This window comes from Sarcophilus harrisii, chromosome 5 (assembly GCF_902635505.1).
Source record: "Sarcophilus harrisii chromosome 5, mSarHar1.11, whole genome shotgun sequence".
In the NCBI taxonomy this organism is placed as follows: domain Eukaryota; kingdom Metazoa; phylum Chordata; class Mammalia; order Dasyuromorphia; family Dasyuridae; genus Sarcophilus; species Sarcophilus harrisii.
In genome coordinates, this window is record NC_045430.1 from 242,875,126 (window position 1) to 242,896,668 (window position 21,543).

The 21,543-nt window shown below is 37.2% G+C and overlaps 1 protein-coding gene across 9 annotated transcripts in view; it reads left to right on the plus strand.

Annotated features, from left to right (window-relative positions):
• CDK14 (cyclin dependent kinase 14) overlaps window positions 1-21,543 on the plus strand; it is a 673,115-nt gene that overhangs the window by 245,614 nt on the left and 405,958 nt on the right. For all 9 annotated transcript variants that reach the window (XR_004229802.1, XM_031939988.1, XM_031939989.1 and 6 more), the window contains one exon: window positions 3,194-3,288. Coding sequence is in view for 8 of the 9 variants with exons in the window: in XM_031939988.1 (XP_031795848.1) it covers window positions 3,194-3,288 (95 nt within the window). In the remaining variant the exon portion in view is untranslated. The remainder of the gene's footprint in view (window positions 1-3,193; window positions 3,289-21,543) is intronic.

Below are 21,543 nucleotides of genomic sequence, written 5' to 3' on the forward strand. Positions count from 1 at the left end.
TCAAAATGCCTATAATACATTCAATTTGTGACCCTGGACAAGTAACAACATCTTAGTGTCTTGGGTATCTTTAAGGTAACTTTAAAAATTTTTTCAATATTATTTTATTTTTCCAAAAATATATGCAAAGATCCTTTTCATCATTTATTTTTATAAGACTTTGTGTTATAAAACTTTGTGTTTTCTCCTTCCCTCTCTCCCCTACTGCTCCCTTCCCCAAGACAGCAAACAATCAGGTATAGGTTAAATATGTGCAATTCTTTTAAACATATTTCTATATTTGTCATGTTGTATAAGAAAAATCAGACCAAAAATCAGACAACTTTCTAAGACTGATTTTATTTGATTGGGAGGGAAGTAAAAGTAGTCCTTTAGTTAGGAAACTAATTGTCTCAGTGGATAGAGCAATGGGTCAGGAAGAGCTGTGTTCAAATACAGTCTCACATGTTTATTAGCTATGTGACTCCCAGAGACCTCTGTTTGCTTTAATGCATTGGAGAAATGGCAAACTACTACAGTATCTTTGCCAGGAAAACCCCTTGGACAGTATGATCCACAGGGTCATGAAGAGTTGGACATGACTAAGCAATACATCTTCTATAAGCATAATATCACAGATCTGAAAACCCCAATTTCTTTTTTTAAAGTCAAAAGGATCACAAAGCAGGAATTTCCAGTTCATGGTATAAACTATGTTTGTCATGAAATTCTATGCATGAATATCATCCATGTTTTTTTCAAAAATGATTTAAAACATTTTATTTCGTTCTTATTACTTTTGCCTTATTGGTATTGTTTCCCCATCTACCCTTTTTTGACTCTCTCTGCTCTGCTCCCTAACACTAATGATCTCCCCTGTTTCATCCCCTCCCAAAATAAAATCCTTCCTTTAAAAAAAAAAGAATATGATAATATAAAACAAATTCACCCATAGGCTATGTCTGAAGATATTTGCCTCCTTCTTTACTTCTAGTATGTCTCTGCTCGGCCAAGAGGGTAGAAATGTGGCTCACAAGTTCAAATGTATTTTCCATTATGTTACTGTACTCTTTATTTAAATTCTTCTCCTTGTTTGACTTATGTCTGCTTTGTATCAGTTCATACAAGTCTTGAGTAAAAAACCATTTATTAAGTCTGTTTTATATGTGAGGGAGCATAGTAAATGCTGGAGATAGAAATATATTTTAAAAAGAAGAGACCTTCTTGCCTTCAGTGGGAGAAGATGCCATCCATGGGGAGTATTCACGGGGGTGAATTTGGCTGTTGGCAGATTGAAAATAGGGTCAACCAGCCGATGGTGAGATGGATGGATGGCACCCGAAGCTGAAGCAGGATCTTATATCGGACATTATGGACCCGATGGTACTTTGCCACCAATTGATTGGTTTTGGCCTTGATTCCTAACATTCAAAGATGAATGGATTTTACTTGCCTAGTAAATTGGGACAGAGAGAAGAAGCATTCTTGTGAGTTTAAATTCAGGTTCACCACTTATTAGTTGTGTGACCCTATTTGCCTCAGTTTCCCCATCTGTAAAACTTGCTAGAGAAGGCAATGTCAAACTGCTCCTGTGTTTTTGCCAAGAAAACTCCAAGGATCATGAAAAGTGAACAGGGCTGAAAAAGGACTAAACAACAACACTTTTCCAGAGACTAGATCCTGAAAACACTCCATGATAGGATGGAAGCCTCAGATCTTAGGTAGGGGTGAACTAAGTCAGCAGCAGCAGGCAGATGGAGACGTGGCTGGTTGTATCACGATGGGCAACAAAGTGGAGGTTTTCCAGAATTGTTCATATTTTTTGTTTTTTGTTATCCCCTTCCCCCCACTCCTCCTGCCTCCATTTTCTTCCTGGTTTTATTCAGCTGTTACCACTGTATCTACCTATTACCTATCCTCATTATTTGGGGTTAGATTGATAATTCCTATCTAAAAAGCAGCATTTTCATAATTTCTGTTTCTGTTGATTTCCCATTCCCAATAAGAAAATTTGTCTATTGAAGCAATCGTTACTGAGAACTATAATCCACATTTGGAATATTTAGCACAAGCTAAAAAGATAAGTTAGTTTCTTTTTTTTTCTTTGTTGTTATTTTGTTAATCTGCCTTTTAAAAGTCATCCTTCTAATGGGTTACGTCGTTGTCAGAGTGGGATTCAACCATAGCTATGTGTGGTTGGTGACTATAATTTCATATTATGTTATCTAAATGTTCTTTAAGATCTTTCAGTTCCACTTGGCTGTTTTATAGCCAGCCTAGTACATGTACAGAAGTCTACCTGATAGGGAAGGAATGCACAGCATTACCATTATTAAGGCATATTCCTGGTCCTAAGAAAGTCTTTAAGACAATTTATAGCGTCTGGTGAAGAACTGGGTAATGGGAAAAATAGAAAGTGTTGAAAATAAGCGCAGAGATGGGAAAGTAATTGATGTCCAAATGTACTACAAACAAACTATAAAATAATTCCTTGATGTCTTGAGTGGAAGCAATATAGTGAAAGATCTAAATCTCATGGTTGTCATCAGGCTTCATATACTCTCTATCATTGTGATATCTTTAAGAAATCTTTGTTGATTGCAGTGTTGGTGCTGGTTAATTCCCTGTCCCTCCTTAAAAAAAATGTTCTGTTAAACAAAATTGGGAGTTTCAACACATTACATCATACACACACACTCACACACACTCTCATACAAGTAAACAAAATATTGGTAAACAAAGTTATTCAATTTTCTATTGTACCCTACAAGTTCACTACTGATCACCCATCATAGTATTGGAGCAGACAGATATTTGTCCATTGAATGACGTTCTGATCTACAAACATCTATTTAATGTACAATAAAGAAAAATTTGTTGAATTAAAGCTTTTGGGATAAATTTCTTTATCTACTCAGAGTGATAATTAGCATATACATTTGAAACAAAATCTATTATTGATGAGGCAAATAGTTCTTTGATTCTTATGATTTAAACAAGTGATTAAAATTGACAACCACTTGCAGGCTTTTTTGAATACTGTATCCTTGGGGAAAAACCCCAACCCATTAAGTATTTTTGCTTGAAAGGCAATATAGAGTATATATTCAAGTTACAAGAGATAATTTCATTCATTATAGAATTTGCCTATTTCAAATTTTTCCTTAAAATAAATTTAGTATTTTTTCTAAAGAGAGTTTTCTCATTTGTTTAGCCCACAAGTCCCAAATTTGGAAAAGCTGACTCTTATGAAAAACTGGAGAAACTGGGAGAAGGGTCTTATGCCACTGTGTACAAAGGAAAAAGCAAGTAAGTGTTCTTTTTTGGTGAACTTTATATCTAATTTGCCTCTTATCTGATAACATATTGGTAATTTCTTTTATCAAAACATTTAAAGTGATTTTTGGTTAGTTTTTAATATTGCTTGTTCTCTGTATCCCTCTTCCTTACTCATTCTAGAAAATTACAAATAAAAAAAAAAGTAGTAGTTTAGTAAAAGTACCATATCTAAGAAGGGAGACATTGTATGCAGTGTCTCACACTGCTACCTTGTCCCCTCATCTCTGCAAAGCAGGATGGGAGAAGTCTTTGCTCATACTGCTCCTTTGGCCAAGTTTGGTCTTTATAAATTTATACCATTCAGTTCCATGCTGATAGAGAGTGAGGCAAGAAGAAGCAGGAAAAGGTTCTACAACAATATAAATGGATGAAAGTTTTTATTCCCCTCCCTAATATTTAGTTCTTTTTCTTTGTCTTTAATTTACGAATGAAAAATATAAAATTGAGACAATATAAATTTGAAAGATGACTCAGGGGTCCTCAAACTACGGCCCACAGGCCAGATGTGGCAGATGAAAACGATTATCCCCCTCACCCAGGGCTATGAAGTTTCTTTATTTAAAAGCCCATAAAACAAAGTTTTTGTTTTTACTATAGTCCGGCCCTCCAACAGTCTGAGGGACAGTGAACTGGCCTTATATTTAAAAAGGTGGAGGATCCCTGTATCTATGTCTTTATCTATATCTGTTTCTAATTTATGTTTTAGTGTTTAATATGAGCAGACAAATGGAGACAAAAATAGAAAAGCAGGGCAACTCCCTGATCTCAAGGAGCTCACGTTCTAGTACAGAGGGAGACAACATAGAAGCAAGTCAGAAGAATGATTCTATGGTTTTTATGTGTTTTGGCAGCCCGGGGGACAGAATGTCTTTTTCATTGATATTTCCACTAAGAAACCCTGTCATTTTTGATGTTGATAGTACCAAGGACTTTGGGTAAAATAGGAGGTGGTGTGTGTGTGTGTGTGTGTGTTTGAGAGCGAGAGAGAGAGACAGAGAGAGAGACAGAGACAGACGGGGAGAGAGAGAGAGAGAGAGAGAGAGAGAGGAAGGGGAGGGAGAGAGGGAGAGAGGGAGAGAGGGAGAGAGAGAGAGAGAGAGAGAGAGAAACAGAGACAGAGAGACAGAAAGAATATGAGTGTGTGTGTAGGAGAAGTAGTTTAGCACCGTTCATCAGAATTGTTTCCATGCATGATATTTGGGAAAAGTCAAGGGAGCAGTGTCAGTGATGTACAGAGTGCTGATGTTGCCAAGGTCCTGCTCTTTGGTGGTAATGGGACCCCTCTCCTACTCCCTGCAGTTGTGACTTTGAGGGGCCAGATTGGAAGCAGGGTTTGAGGATTTCTGTCAAAAAGCAATGTGATAATAATGAACTGCAGTAGAAGATTATTTTTAAATAGCTGGTTTTCCCTCATACCTTTAGTGTTTCTATTCTTTCACAAAACCATTCCCAGACTTCTCTATAAAGGTGGTTAGTGATATATATATATATATATATATATATGTGTGTGTGTGTCTATATATATATTTTTTTTTTAAAGCTGTAAATATTTCTTTATTTGCCATGTCAAATTCAAGCATTGTTCTATTTTATTTTTTTCCCTAAAGTATCCTATAGAAATAACCATTCCTATTCCCTGTCTCTGTCTCTCTTTTTTTCTCTCATTCTGTATGAAAAGTCATTCTTAGATTAGTGCTTTAAGTGTTCAGTGTGTTGAGGGTTGGGGGGAGTCAGTGAGACAAAAAAGCTAGATTTTGGCGGTACAGTGCCGATCCCTGGCATAAGTCTAGGATGGGTTATTAAGTTTGTGCCTTGGGAGCACTTAGAAAAGGAACCGCTGATTACAAGTCCTAAAAATAAGCTCTGTGCTCATTCCTCACAATGAGCCTGGGAGGTAGACAGGGCGGATGTTACTATGATCCTGACCCTGCCAGGGAAGGAGCAGAAAGTCCAGAAACTGAACGAGTTAGGGTCACAGATCTGGAGCCTCAGGTTTCCTGGAGTTCCTCTGGCCCAATCCCCCCATTTTATAGCTAAAGTACCAAGGAGATAATTGACTTGATCAAAGTCACAGAATTTTAAGTCACAGAGCCACGATTGAGCCCAGGCTCCTCTGATTAAGTCGGTGTTATGGCTTTGGTCTCATTGGTAGTTGTTTAGAGTCAGTAAGCAGTTATTAAGCACCTACTGTATAACAGTCATTGTGCACGGCACTAGGGATAGACAGATAAGCACATAGGAGGTTCCTGGCAGATTTGGTTGTGGTTCAGTTATTTCAGTCATGTCTTACTCTTGATGAACCTGGGGCTTTCTGTCCATGGGGTTTTCTTAGCTAAGATATTGGAATGGTTTATCACTGCCTTCTCCATGAATTAAGGCAAAAATCTCTATGAAATGACTTGCCCAGGGTTACACAGCAGCTAGAAAATGTCTGGGAAGACTTGAATTCCTGACTCCAGGCCCATACTCAGTGCGCTGATCCACACAGCTGCCTCCTTCCTAGTAGGTCGTAGGTTCTTAGTAAGGGTTTATATAATTGTATTGCATTATATTGGAAGATAAGACATACCATCTAAAGGAAGAAAGTGAGCAAATTTGTAAGCTGGGATTTAAACTTCCTCCAAAGACCATTTTCTTGCTTCTCTATAAATATTGCTTCTTGTGACCAGAGCTAGTTTGGACTCAATAAAAGCATTACAAGCTAACCTCATTTCCCTTTGAAATCCAGACCTGTTCCAAAAGCCTAATTGCCCTTTTGAGTTTATTTAAGTCTATTAATAAAGCTTAGAACTTCACTAAGACTTTTGGGACAACTCTATTTCTGGATTTATAAAGAACGCAATAGTTTGTAAAGTGATTTCCTTTCAACGTCCTGTGTCAGATAGGGCAGTGTTGGTTTTATTATTTCTATTTTACAGACAAAAAAACCCAGCTTGAGAGAAAGAAAGTGTCTTATTCTGGATCACAAAGATGACAGAGGTAGCATGAGCATTGGAATAGCATGTATGAGAAATAGCAGCTCAGCAGAGTTTCCTTGAATTTTAGAGTGTGTAAGGAAGAATGATGTCCAGTAATCCTGGAAAAGTAGAGAGGAGTCATCTAGGAAAGGGTTTTTTAGAGTACATTGTCTCTTTCTTTCTCTCTCTCTCTCTCTCTCTCTCTCTCTCTCTCTCTCTCTCTTTCTCTCTCTCCATCTCTCCATCTCTCCATCTCTGCATTCATCTGTCTGTCTGTGTATCTACCTATATCTATATGGATCCATCTCTCCATCCATCTGTCAGTCCATCTGTCTGTATCTATCTCTCTCTCTATCTGTATCCATCTCTCTATCCATTCATTATCCATTTGTCTGTCTGTCTGTCTATTTATCTATCTGTATCCTTCCTTCCTTCCTTCCTTCCTTCCTTCCTTCCTTCCTTCCTTCCTTCTTTCCTTCCTTCCTTCCTTCCTTCCTTCCTTCCTTCCTTCCTTCCTTCCTCCCTTCCTCCCTTCCTTCCTTCCTTCTTTTCTGTCTTCCTTTCCTTCCTTTCCTTTTTCCTTGCTTCCCTCCCCCCTTCCTTCTTCCTTAAATACTGAGAGACAATGTATCTATACATGTACATTTTACACCTGAGCAAGTTAAGGTCCTGCAGTGACATCATTGATAAGTGATTTAGCCAGTATTCAAATATATCTTGTGATGGGACCAAAATAATCTCAAGAGATTAAAATACAACAGGTCCACATTTAACAAGATGACTATAGGTTAACCTTCAGTTAAGTCAAAAGCAAAAATCAATAGTACAAGTAAAAGTTAGGTAAGATGTGACTTAATAGCAGTTCATGTGAAAAATCCCAGTGGCTTTCAGTGGATCTTAAATTTAATATGAGTCAGCATAGTAAGTTGGTGTGAGTTTGTTGCCAAGGAAGCTAATGCAATATTAGGCTGCATTAGTAAAAATATCATGTCCAGAACAAGAAAGTGATAAAAAGTCCTGTGTACTTGGAGCTAGTCCATTCACAGCTGGAATATCCTCCTAAGAGGAACTTGGGTGATGAAAGGAACTTGAAATCATCTCTTCTGAAAAGCCTTTCAAAGAAATGAGGAGATTTTACTTAGAAAATGGACAACCTGGCAATGACGTAAGAGTGATCAGTCAGTAAATCAACAAGCATTTGCTAAATGCTTGTTATGTGTTATATTCCAAGCTAGGCTGCAGAGAATTTCTCCCGCCATGGAGCTTTCGTTCTAATGGAGAGACAAGAACTACAAAGGGATGTGTGTGTATGTATGTGTATAGACACACACATGTACACAAACACAGATTATACACATATGGATGAATTATAAATATACATTATGCATATTAAATATGAAAATATAAATACCAGGTAATTCAATTCAAGGTAGTTTTAGAGACAAAGCATAAGTATGTTAGAGACTGAAGAAAGGCTTTATGTAGAACGTGATACCTGACCTGTATCTTGAAGGAAGAGATGGATTCTGAACAAAGGGATGGAGGAAGAAGGGAGTGCCTCTCAACCATAGGAGATGGTCAGTGGTAAGGCACAGATAAGGGAATCCATCCAAGTGTTACATGTGAGGAACAGAGAAAAGTTCAATTTGACTGACTATGGAGCGTCCAAAAGGGAAAATTACATACTGAGACTGGAAAGATAGGTTGTTGCAAAATTGTGAGAATCTTTCAAAGCAAAGCAAAATGAGCTTCTGAATTATATTAGAGGTGATAGAAAAAACACTGGAGGTTATTGAGTATGATAATGAAATGACCAAGTCTGAACTTAAGGAAAATAAGTTTGGCAATAGTGCTGGGCTGGAGAGGGATAGGGACTTTAGGTAGGGAGACCAATGAGAGAGCTAGTGGTAGTAATTCAGGTGAGAAGTTATGAGGGTCTTAATGAGGGTAGTAGTTAAACTCTTTAATGCTTTGCCTTGTGGAAAAGCAGTCAGATTTTTTTTCTGAGATCCAGAACTGAATTAGGGTCAATGAGCAGAAGTGATAATGAAGCTTAATTTGGTTCAGTATAAAGAAGACTTGCTAACAGAATTATCTGAAAATGGAATAAATCACCATAGTGAAGTAATGATTTCCTTATTGTTGGAGATATTCTGAAAGCAGATCCTTGATAATCATGGTCACTTATTGGAGAAATATATCAAGGATTCTGACTTTTGGTTTAGTAGGAATTCATGCTTCAGTTTACACAGTAGTTAGTCTACCCATTTTTTGTGGTCTCTACAACTCTTTGACTCCATATAAGAGTTTCCTCAGAATGGTCGGAGAAAAGTGTGTGAATGAACATGATGATTCACGTGATTTTTACTGTGTAGGTTTGCCATATCTTTGATTCTTTCTCCTCCTGTATAATGCCATGAGAAAGAAAAGAGTAACTGCTTTTAGTAAGGAGTAATTACTTTACTTCTAAAATGATAAAATAGCAGAGAAATTATCAACAGAAGCTTTACTTAAGTGCTTAGGCCAAAGTAAGTACTTAATCAGTATATAGATTGAGTGATTATATTTTGAATAATATCTCTGTCTTTGATACTGTAAGTGTAAGTGTTTTTGTAGAAAAAATATACATTGTTTGAGCAGTGGAAGTTTGGAGGCCAAATATTCTAGTATAAAGTTTGTAGAGGAGAATAATGTATAATAAGAATTCTGGAAATATATGAAAGGACAAGGTGGTAAAGATTTAAATGCCCCATGGAGGAATTTATATTTAATTTTAGAAGAAATAGATGAACACTGTAGCTTATGGCTTTAGTGCAGGTTATACAATTAGACCTAACTTTAGGAATATCAATCTTCATAACCATATGGGAATGCATTGGATTAGGGAAAGAACTGGGCCAGGGAGATCGATTATGAGACAATTTAATAGTGTTGGGGATATGTGATTGGACTTGATGGGAGTGGAGAGAAGGTGGTGGTGGATTGAGAGTTGTTATAATAATGGGAATGATAAGCTTTGGCAACTGATCAATATGTGGGATGAAGGAGAAGTTGAGAATGATAACTGAGGTGGTGAACCTGAGAAAGATGGTTGGTGGTACCTTCAACAGTAATCGGGAAATTTGGAAGAAGGATAGGTTTTGAGGAAATATAATGAGCTCTATTTTGCACATGTTGAATTTAAGACACCTCTAGGACTTCTAATGTGAAATGTCTAATGATAAGATAGTGATGAGAGATGAAACTTCAGGAGAGAGACTTAGCCTGAATGTATAGAGCTGGGAATCATTTGCTTAGAGATGATAATTTAACTCATGAGAATTAATCATATCACCAAAGTGAGAAAGCATAGAGGAAAAAGGAAAGAGGGTCCAGGACAGAGGCTTGGGGTACACACAGTTGGTAGAGTGGGGGTAGTTGTAATTAATTTGTTAGCAAATGGACATGTAGTTCAGACAAATTGAGGGAAAAACAGGAGGGAGCAGGATGAGAGTAGATGTAGAAGGTGATAGTGAGTGATAGTATCAAATATTGCTGAGAAGTCAGTATGAGAAGATAACAGAAAAATGTGTGGAATACTGAGGTTCAGCAAGCTAAAAGCAAAAACTTACTTTTTAGGCCCAAGAAATCCCAAAATAAACTCCATTGTTTTTGTTGAAGTAGATGAAGACGAGGATGGTGGATTAAGAACATGTTGCTTGGTAAAGAAATGATTGAGTAGAAAGATGTAGAAGTAGAAATAAGATGGTCTGAAAATTATTACTAGTTTAGTATTAAATTAAGATGGTATGGAGCATTATGAAGTCATTTTTATTAATTTTGTAGCTGCTGTATATTGAGTTGTCTTATCCTAGTCACTGCCAAGGAACAATGTTATTGAGCTTGGACTCTAATGTAATGGCCTTTTATAAATTTGACCCATTTTCCCAAATGGGAAGTTTAAAGAAAAAATAGAGAAAAGTTTATTTCTGATTATGAAAGTTTCCATTTATCTTATTCAACACAAGGGACTTCTGGAAAAGAGTTGTTCCATGTATCTGTTTCAAATGTTCACAGTTAGTCTCTATCTAATATTAATCACAATTTTTTTGTAGAAACCAAATAAATTATCTCATTTAAAAAAAATCAAAAGGTTGCCTACAGTTTTAGCACCCTGCATTGAACCAGAAAAAGATGAGTTTAGGTCTTCTAAATATAAATAAATTAGAGATGAATTTCATAAAAACAACCCCCCCCCCAAAAAAAAAAAACAAACCCCACACCTTGTGATTTAGAGTCAGCAGTGGGGTATATTTGGAAACAGAAAAGCCTTCCTTTCAGCAACATTCAGCAAGCACTCATTCCTTTCTAGCCTCTTAAAATTGCCCCCAAATCTTTCAGGATGCTCATCCTCAGTTTCTTGCTCACTTGAATTCTGACAGGTTCAAGTTGACAATGCCAGTTTTTCTTGGGCAATCTCAAGGCTGATAGTTTGTGGTCACATGTAATATACTTAATTTCACTCCCTGCTGGAGATGAAAGCAATTGCCCATATGTCTGCCTCTCTAGGATGACTCTTCACCTGTATTAAGAGGGGATGGGCTGGCTGCGCTTGCTTACTTGTATCTCCTAAGCTTGCGTACTTGTTTAGGAGGGGAAAAAAATCAGTGTTGGGCCAGCTAAAGAAACTCAAATTGAATTACTGGGTCACCTTGAAGCAGTGTCTGTTATCTCTAGAGACAATAACTGTGGCTTAGATTGCAGTCTTCTCCCTGCCCCTCCAAAAGAGGGATTCCCTCAGTTCATCCTTTGTTTAAATGTCGCCTCAGGCATCCTTCCCCTCCTCTGGATCTCCATTCCTCTCCCTACCCCCCTTTCCCCAACCTATCTTCCTCTCCAGGCTTCCCATCCAAAAAAAGTTATCTATCACCAGTGTCATACGAGGCAAGATCATTCATTTAGGTTGCTTGAAATTTTACTGATTTTTATTCCAATCACTGTTTAATGTTTTCAGTGCATTTCATATTATGACATTGTAATCATATAGAAGTTTGGATCTTGTTCTAAAATATAATTAATTTGGAATAGATTTTGTGATAATTTGCATTGTTTGGCATGATTTTTAAAAAATCTTTTCTTACTAGTAATTTTTCTTTTAACTTTCATTTCAGAATATATCTTTTCCTTCCTCTTCAGTGAGCTATATCTTGTAATAAAAATTTGAAAGGAAAGAGAGGGAATTTTATTTTTTGGAGAGGGATTTAAAAAGCAAACTCAATTGTATTAGCCTTGTTGATCAGGATGAGCAGTGTTCTGTGAGCATAGTTCCCATCTCTGCAGTAAACTAGGGAAGTGATTTTTCTCAGCTTTTCTCTGAGACCAACTTGGTCAATGTGATTTCTATCAGATTTTTAATTTTAATTTCAGCAGTTCCCCCTTTCTCCTTCCTCCTTCCTCTTGCTTCTGTTCCTCAGATCAGTTAATCTTCTCCACTATATCTACTTCTCTTCCATCTCAAACTTCCCCTTTCTCTTCTATCCCTCCCTCTTTCAGTCTTTTTTTTTTTTTTCCTTTCCTTCTTTTCATAGAACTCCTGCTAGGAAATGTTTAGATTGAGGAGTTAGCCCATCAAGACATCTTGGGAACTTTTGAATTTAGCAGAGTTGCTGTTTGCCAGAAGTTGAAAAACCTGAGAATGAGCGTTAAGGGATTTTGAAGACAAAATTATGCGTGTAGTTCCTAGGGAGTGTTTAGCTTAGTTGGGGCCTAGTTTGCTGATAATGCTGATCTCTGATGCCTGGATGGCAGGGCTCCTTTCAGAATAGCTCATTACTGAAGGCTGGCTAGCTGGCTCGATAGGTACATGATGCCGAAGGCAAGAGGTTGCTAAAATGGTCTCCTGGAAAGATCAACCTAGATTCAAATACTGTCTGTGCCTTTGTGAGCAGAACAGTTTGTTTGCTCTTTGGTCCTCGGTATCCATAGCTCTAGAAAGAGGGGGGATAATTTAGAGAGTCTGAGAAATCTTTTCTCAATCTTGGTCTTATGACTGACTATACTAAAAAAAAAAATCGAACCTTAAATTCATGATAGAAAAGCTTCCACAATCTTTACCTTCAGGGTTTGTTCCCAAGACAATCTGTTGGGAAGAGCACTGAATTTGGAACCAGAAGGTCTCATTGGAATCCCTGATTTTGAATCCCATTTCTGAACCAACTACAGCAGTTTATACTGCTTTGTACAGTTGTTTATCTTAGAATTGATGTCTATCTTCCCAGTTAAGCCCCTGGACAGTGTCTTGTAAGCCCTCTACATGCATGAGTGATTCCATTCCTTCCTTCCTTCCTTTCTGCTCCAAGATATTGTCCCCTCTATCATCCCCTCTCTTTCATTTATCTTTGAAATCTCTCTGTCTTCTGGCTTCTTCCCTGATGCCTAAAGATATGCCCATCTCTTTTCCACTCTCAAAAATAAAAATAAAATCTTCCTTTGATCAGTTTATTGCCACTAGCTCTTGCATGACTTTGGGCAATTCTGTCTCACCTAAATCCAGTTCGTGCACAACTCAGGACATCCCTCTGTAATGTCATTGGTCCTCTTTGAAAATGAAGGATGAACAACAATGGCAAGTACAACAGTCTCTCCTTTCCGTGACTCACCTCCTTGAGAAGGATAGCTCCTCTCAGTGGCTTTGCTCTCACTCTGTTCTTAACTCTGGAGTCTGGCTTCTGACCTCTTTAGTCAGTTGAAAATATTCTTTCCAGGGTTACCAATGAACCCTTAATTCCCAAATCCAGTGACCTTTTTCTTACTCTTTTATCTTTTTAAAAAAGCTTTCTAAAGCCTTTGACACTATTATCACCCTCCTCTTAATACCTTCTTTTCAGGTTTCCTGACATAACTTTCTGAGTTTTTCTACTAGTTATCTGATAAATTTCTCTGATGCCTTTGCTGTAAAAATGTTAATATTTCATCTTCCCCAATTACATGCAAAAACATCTTTAATATTCATTTAAATTTTTTTTGCTTCCAAATTCCTTCTCTCCTTTTCCCCTCATTGAGAAAGCAATTAATTTGATATCTAGATTATACATATACAATCATGCAAAACATAATTGCACGTGAATCATGTTGTTAAAGAAGACAAAAAACCCCAAGAAAAATGAGAAAAAGTGTGCTACAATCTTCATTCAGACTATCAGTTCTTTGTCTGGAGGTGAATTATATTGCTGAATATAACTAATTCATTTGTAGTTGATCATCATACATCATTGCTATTAATGTAATATGATTTTTTTCTTGGTTTGACTTGTTTCACTTTGTATCAGTTTATTTTGTTTTTCCAGATCTTTCTGAGAGCAGCCTGCTCATCATTTCTTATAAGAGAGTAGTATTATCATCATAATCATGTTCTATAACTTGTTCAGCCATTTCTCAACTGATGGACATCCCCTCAATATCCACTTCTTGGACATCACAAAAAGAGCTGCTATAGATATTTTTGTACATACAGGTTCTTCTCCTCTTGTTTTTCTTTTTATTGGGAGATAGACCTAGTAGTGGTATTGCTCAATCAAAGGGTGGGCACAGTTTGCCCTTTGGGGCACAGTTCCAAATTGCTCTGCTGAGTGGTGCATTAGTGCAGCAGTGCATTAGTGCAGACACCTTAGCTTGATCTTAAGCAAGGGGAGGTCCGCCAGTGGTGTGTTGTTTAAGGCTCTGGGATCCTCTTTTCCTTCTACATCATTTCTTTAGCTGATCTTGTCTATTCCCATGGATTTAATTATCATCTCTATTTGGATGGTTCTCAGATCTGTTTATTCAGCCTTGACTTCTTTCCTGACCTCCATTTTTATTTCTCCAGTAGTCTAGTGGACATCCCAAACTTGGATCCTCCCTAGACTTCTTAAACTCCACATGTCCAAAACCGAGCTTATTCTCTCTTCCTGAAAATTCTCCTCTTCTCTTAACTTCCCTATTGCTGTGCAGAATACCATTTTTCTCTCTCCAGCTCACATCCCAGCTATCATCCTGTCTATAAATGTTTGTTGACTTGCCCTCTGATGACATAAGATTTCATTGTTTCTAGGTAATACTTGAGAAATGTTATTGGAGCTTGTTAAATTTTCAAGAGTTTTTTTTTTTTTTTTTTGACAATGTCTGTCCTCCCTTCAGGGAGGAATTCCAAAGCACCACTTTGTGTTTCCCTTTCAGAGTCTTTCTCTGTAGAAAATGTTTCAGAAACTCACCAATGTTGCTTTGTTCTTTTAAGAGTCAATAGTAATGATAAGGAGTTGGCTTTCTTTATGAAATAAAATTAAAAGCATCATTCTTCCCTTAACATTTCTTTGAGATAGTTTTGCAAGAGATGTTTGGGACTTTTACTGACTTGAATGACCTTATAAATTGAGTAAACTGGATAAAAGTATGGAATAAACATTTGTGCATTTAAAATGAGAGAGAGAGAGAGAGAGAGAGAGAGAGAGAGAGAGTGAGTGTGTGTGTGTGTGTGTGTGTGTGTAGCTTTTCAGAGCCCCCAAAATATAGTTCAGAAATATACAGAATGAAAACATTTACAAACAATTTGCAGTAAGAAAAAAGGCTTCATGAGAGGACCAGTCTATCAGCTCAAGTCCAGGCTGAAATGTAGCTCTTACAGTACACTTTAAAGGTTGCCCTGAGTGGAGTGTTCTGTTAGGTGCAGTGGAGGGAGTTCTGAGAACACAAGGAAGGCTCTGATGGAAAGTTCTTGGCCCCTGGTTCATCCCGATATTGTCTGAAAGCTGACACAGGAATAGTCAAGCTGATCTCCTTTGCCTTGAGAGCTTTCCTCTCCAAGCTACAACAAGAAACCTGATAACAGAGAGAGGCAATATGTATCCCATTTTTTCTGGTCTGCTGTCTGAGTCTTCTTAGGCTCACTGTTTCTCATTAGACCTGCTCTGATTTCTTTTCAGCTTTGGGGACATGGATCAGTGCTCATTATAACAGCTCACTTAAAAGATCAAGTCTCTAAAGTTATTACTAGTCATGAGGTATGGGGGGGCACTGGGCTTAAAATCAGGGAGATTCATCTATGAGTTTGAATATGACCTCAGTTACTTATTAGTGGTGTTAGCAAGTCACATAACTATTTGCCTCAGTTTTCTTATCTGTAAAATGAGCTGGAGAAAGAAATAGAAAACTGCTCCAGTACTTTTGCCAAGAAAACTCCAAAATGGTCTCTCCGAGAATCAGACATGACTGAAACCGAATAACAATACATTAAATGAGTATGGTCCAGGTTGAATTGTACCATTTTTTATTTAAAAAAAGAAAACGCACACAAAAACTTTTGGTCTTACTGGAAGAAGAAATTTTGGGGAATTTTAGATCAAATGTTGTTTCTGAATGGGTATAAAGAGAAAACATTCAGGACTTCATTTGACTGGCCTGAAAAAATAGCAATCCATACCACTCCTCTCTTTACTATTCCCCTCATTTCCTTGCCTTCATCATACAGATAATGCTTAATTCTAACCATGATTTCCTTTTATGGAAGAATTCAAGTGTTAAAGTTGGGGTTCATTGGTACAGCTGGTTCCACTTAGCAACCAGCAGGAATATCAACAATATCTAATCTTTTGGAGAAGAGTCACACACTGAAAACATTGTCTCCACTACAAGAATGATTTCAACTCTTGGGCTAAGCTCGGCAGGGACAAAAGTGCATATTAGACAGTGTTTAAATCCTGGGAATATATTTAGCTGTTGTTTATTGCTGGAATTTTTTGATTGCTTGAGTGGGACACACGAGATGTGCTCCCTGAGCCTCGTTCTCTTGCAAGCGCTCTAATAGATCAATTATTCCCAGTGGTGAAAAATGGAGATGAAGGCCCTAAAATGCAGCTGCTGGGAAAATAATTTTACTGTAAGAGAGTAATTTAAATATAAAGAATGTTAGAGCTCCTGGAGCTCTTTTCCAATGGTTATGGCTGGTGACGATTTTAATTTTCTCAGAAAATGAACCGTTAACTTGGCATCCGTGAACTTGTTTTTAAAAAAATATTTTCACAAGTGTGATGATATAATCAGTTTTCTTTATAATATTATGCATTTTTTGAATTGAATATTTTTTTCTTTTCTGAGAAAGGTCCATGGGTTTCACTATGCTTCCCCAAAGAGGTCCATGACACAGAAAAGATTAAGAACCCTTGACTTAGTAGCAGAAAAGTCATTGTGTAAGGAAGGATTTGTTCAGAAGATGCTATTCAGTGTACCTAGTTAGGCTTAAAACAAATAAATAAGCATTTACCCTGAATACCTCTTTAATAAATCTTTCTAGGCCTTATAGAGTTGTTATTTGTCCTTTGTTCTTGGAGCTGACTATGACAACAGGGAGGTGATACCATGACATGTAAGTGAATTGGATTTAAGTGAGAGAGGGCTGAGCAAGGTCACCTGTCTCATTTTCTCCTTCAGAGGGAGACTTGAAAAGGGAAACCAATAGAGAGGAATAAAGGAAGGTAGTTAACACCTTTTAGAAATTTTCGGTTATGCTTTCTTCCCATTCCTCACCTTGACTTAGTGCATTTCTGCCTCTGTAAGCTTCTGAAGCAGGTCTAGTCCCACTGGCATTGTCTATTTTTAGGCTGTAGATTCCTGGAGAAAACAGAGATTTTGTGGATTGAATTGAGTTGCTTTATATAGGAGTCTCCATCGGCAGAACCTAATGAAATCTCATTTGCTGGTCAATCATTTTTAGGGAGAGAAACAAAAATGTGGTTCTTGTTTTTATTTCCCTGTGGAATCTATTGAAAGTTTTTGGCATTATTAATGCCAAAAGTTTTTTAGAAGAAAAATGACTGACCGAAAAGGTGTCAATTATTTCAAAGACTGTCATACACTCTATTGATTTAGAGCTGGAAAAGACTTTAAAAGTTATTAGATTCAACTCCCTTCAAGTGATTTGAAGAATATGCAGCCCTAAGAGGTTAAGTAATTTGTCTGAATTTGTCCAAGGTCACATAACAGCAGATGCTTGAGTTCAGGTGATATATTTGAATAGTGAAGCTTAGACTCTAGACTTCGTAGATTTAAATCTATCCTCTTGATTAAAGTGGAAATGATTTGTCCACTGGAATTGCGGACAATAACCACATTACTTGAAGCATCCAATCACTAGAAGTTCAGGACAGGAATTATTGACCCAGTTGGACACAGGCTTCTATCAGGTGATATTAAGAAGCCAAAATCCATCTCATGTTGCCAATGCATTCATTAAAGAAGGAGTAAATGCTGCTTCCTCTGTACCACAATAAGGAATAGAAGTAATCTTTAGGGAAGGAGCCTTAATTTTTATAAGTGTGTAAAGGGGTTATGGGACCCAAAAGTTTGAGAAGAGTTAACTTTAAGTATACTAACCATTGGATGACTGCCCCTTCTACCTAGCTTTAGGAGAAAAATGAGATGCCTTTAAGTACTCATCACTTCTGTGATAAAGCTTTTTACTTTTGGGAGAGAGACAGCAAGAGTTCATCTTGCCCATTCTCCAGATAGGATTTCTTGAAAGGAATATTCATCATATTCTTCTGTATCTTATGGAAGATTTTATTTTTCAAATTAAATAAAAAACATTAATCAATAATAATGGTAATTAGCATTTAAATAGTACTTAACAGATTTGCAAAGAGTTTTATAAATGCTGTCTCATTCTATCTGATGAGATGCAAATGATGAGGTTAGTGGTAATGAAAAGGTGCCAGAATTGGGGTGGGGAAATCCCCTCTGGTCCACGCAGGTCCAATGTGAAAATTATTCACAAACCCGAAAATCTATATGGCAAAAGGGAATTTTCTTGGTCCTGAGAAGCCAGTACCAAGCTTTGCTAGGAAGACAGACTTCTTAGTGGCAAGGTCCTGTTAGGTCTCCCTAAAGGTAAAGGTTAACACTGAGAAGAGAATATCTTCACAGTGGGCAAAAGTCCTGGCAGGCAGCTTTGCCAAGAAGAGATTATGCTTCCTGGGCAAGCATAATCCTATTTCAGACTTCTGCAAAGATTCGGGGTTCAGAGTTGTCTTTTATTAGCAGTCTGAGGCTTGGGCTCCAATTCAAAATTGAATGAGATTCTTTTAATATTGTCAATGCCCAGGGCTTAGATTTCCAGTTGAAGAGATTACTTACCTTGGAGTTTCAAGCCACTCAATAGGACTATCAGGCTGAAATCTCCAACTGAATGAGACCACTTAACTTGGGGAGGGCATTGTCTGGGAAGGGAATGCTTTTCCCAGGGGGGGGCCTGAGACCCTGAATCACCTTTCTTTTACAGATTAAAGGAGACACAAGGGTTCACCTCCACCCTATCCTCAGAAGAACCTGGAATTGTAGGGGCTGTTATTATCCCCATTGTACAAATAAGGAAACTGAAACAATCAGAAGTGAAGGAACTTTCTCAATGTCACATAACTGAGTGTTGGTAGTAGGATTTGAATTTGGTTCATCCTCATTTTGGGTCCAGTGCTTGATACTCAGCAGCCTCCTCTTTTACTGTCCCAAAAGCTGGGGTTAGGAATTGAAGAAGTCAATGTAAACGAAGAGATTTCGTTTAGGAGGAAAGGAATGAGATGATCCTGTTTCTCGGTGATGAATACTATAAAACCACTTATCTTTCCTTTGGCTTTTTGGCCAGTCAGAGAAAATTTTGGGGGAAATGAGGGTTAGTTTAGACAATGTTTACAAGGCATAGAAGGATGTAAACAAATGTTTAATGCAGTAGCTCAGTTACACAAGAGAATAGACAGCGCTACTTTGTAATGATAATGTACAGCAACATTAAGCATTTGGAAATAATTGGTTTCCTTCATCCCCACTCCGGGATTCAAAGTCATAACATTAAAGTTTTGACTTAGATTTGTTTTTTGGATGTATACATTAAAAAAATTTTTTTGTTTTGCTTGATAGTTAAAAAACAAACAGTTGCTGTCACATTCTAATGGCTACTCCTTGACCTCAATAGAATCTTCCCTTTAATTAAGTACAGTTAAAGAGAGGAAATCAACATGCTGATCATCTCTAACCATATATGTCTCATCCTTCCAGTCCCCCAGCTTTGCCAAGAGGCAGGAAATAGTCCTATCATCAGTCATCTGAAGTTGTAATTGGTCACTAAAATGAACAGAGTTTTTCAGTCTTCTGGTGCTATTTTCTGTGTAAATTGTTCTCCTACTTCTTTTAAACTTACTTTGTATCAGCTCATTCAAACCTGTTCAAGTTTTATGGAATTCTTTGCCATTTAAAAATAATATTCCATTCAATTATATGTGATAATTATAGTTGCTTCCTAATTGATGGGTGTTCCTTTTGTTTACCACCAATTTCTTTGCCAGTGTAAAATGTGGCACTATAAATATTTTTGTGTAAAATATGGGATCTTGTTTATATTTCTATCTGAATCTCTGTTTGGTAGACATGTGAATGAAATTCCCTCATTTTGGTGAAAAATGAATATGTGCAACACACTTGACAAGAATTTGCCAGTGACTGAGTTTTGCTTCACTAAAACATTTGACTTCATTAAATTCAATTAATCAAATACTACAGTGCATAAGGTGCTGAGGGTATTGATTGGAGATAAAATAAAGCTATTTGATAAATTCTCCTCTCAAGGCACAATTTAACAGTAGAAGCAGGAGAGGGAACATTTATTCAGTGATATAAGGGAGAGTGGGAGGCTAAGAAAAAGTGCTGTGAGAAATTTGAGCAGGGAAAGATCTCTGTTAGTTGCAAAGGGAGGTCAAACAAAATCTCATGAAAAAGTTAGCAACTCAGTTGTTATATAATATGAAGAATCTTCAGTTTTGGTGAGGAGGTTAGAAAAGTGTAAAGATGTCTCCAAGGATTCTCTGAGCAAAGAAGAAAAAGGGTCACATGACACACAGAGGGGCAAAGAACAGTCCAATTTGGCTGATAAATATAGCTGTGAAATGAAATAAGTAGCATGAGAAAAAGTTGAAAAGGTACAGCTTTTAGAGGTCCTCATTCTAGGATCAGGAGTTTATATTTTATTTTCTAGGGAGTGGAGAGGAAATGATATTTTTGAAGAGGAGTATAACCTGAATTAGGTAGATTTAGAATTGTTTGGCTAATTGGGTCAAAACAGAAGTCATTTATGGTTTGGTATCAGCTGGGAAGATCATTTTTGGAATACCTCTGGAAGATCGATGCTATTCTCTATTTTTGTTAATGACTTGGACAAAGATATAGTTGTTATGCTCATCAAATATGCAGATGACAAAATTTGGAACAATATCTAAGACATTGGATGCTAAAGTATTGATTTAAAAAGATCAGTAACTTAGAACTCTGGGCTGAGTCTAATAAGATGAAAATTTATTAAATATACACAAAGCAGTTTTACAGGAGGTGAACTGGGAGAGCTTCGGATTTGGAATTAAAGGACCTATGTTCATATCCCAATTCGACCACCATGGGCAAAAATGTTAATTTTTCCTATAACAGAATTTATTCATCTCTGTAACAAGGGATTGGATTACATATTCTTCTCTAAGGTCCTTTTTATCTCTGAATTTAACATCCCCTGATCTTGAGGTCAGGAAGATATGTGGCTGGCTATCAATCAAGCAATAAACTGAGCACCTACTAACTGCTAAGAAATGTGCTCAACACTCAGTGAACAAGTTAGTCTTTAAAAAAAAAAATGAACTAGGAACTTCAGTGATCTGAAAAGTTTAATGAATTGACAGTACAGAATGTTTATGGGACCTTAGGCTGTCTTATGAGAGTTATAATTAGCATTGTTCTTAGACTCCTTTGCTGCAATAGCATCCTGTCCCCTCCTTGTTTATATCCCCTGAGGGCTCTATGTTGAATTCTCTCTTTTTTAAATTCTCCTTCAGTGATTCCATTTTCTCCTGTGGATTCAATTATCTATGCACATGACTTCCTGATCTACATATCCCGCCCCCACTTCTTCTTTGAACCTTAGTCCAAAATTGCCAGCTGCTTGTGCTGGACAGCACCTGCTGGCATATCAAACTTAATGTTCTTTAAAAGGTGCTGATTATCTTTCCCCTAAAGACACCATCTAGCTTCCCTGCTGGATTCTTGGTTAGCCAGGTTGGAGCTATCCTTTACTCTGACTTCTTTCTCACTCCCTCATATCCAATCAGTTTCTGAGTCTGATTATATCTCTATTACTTTTTTTTATATCTGTCCTCTTTTCTATATCCATACGGCTACCTCCCTGGACTACTGTAATCACTTCCTAATCATCTTTCTTGTTCCCAGGACA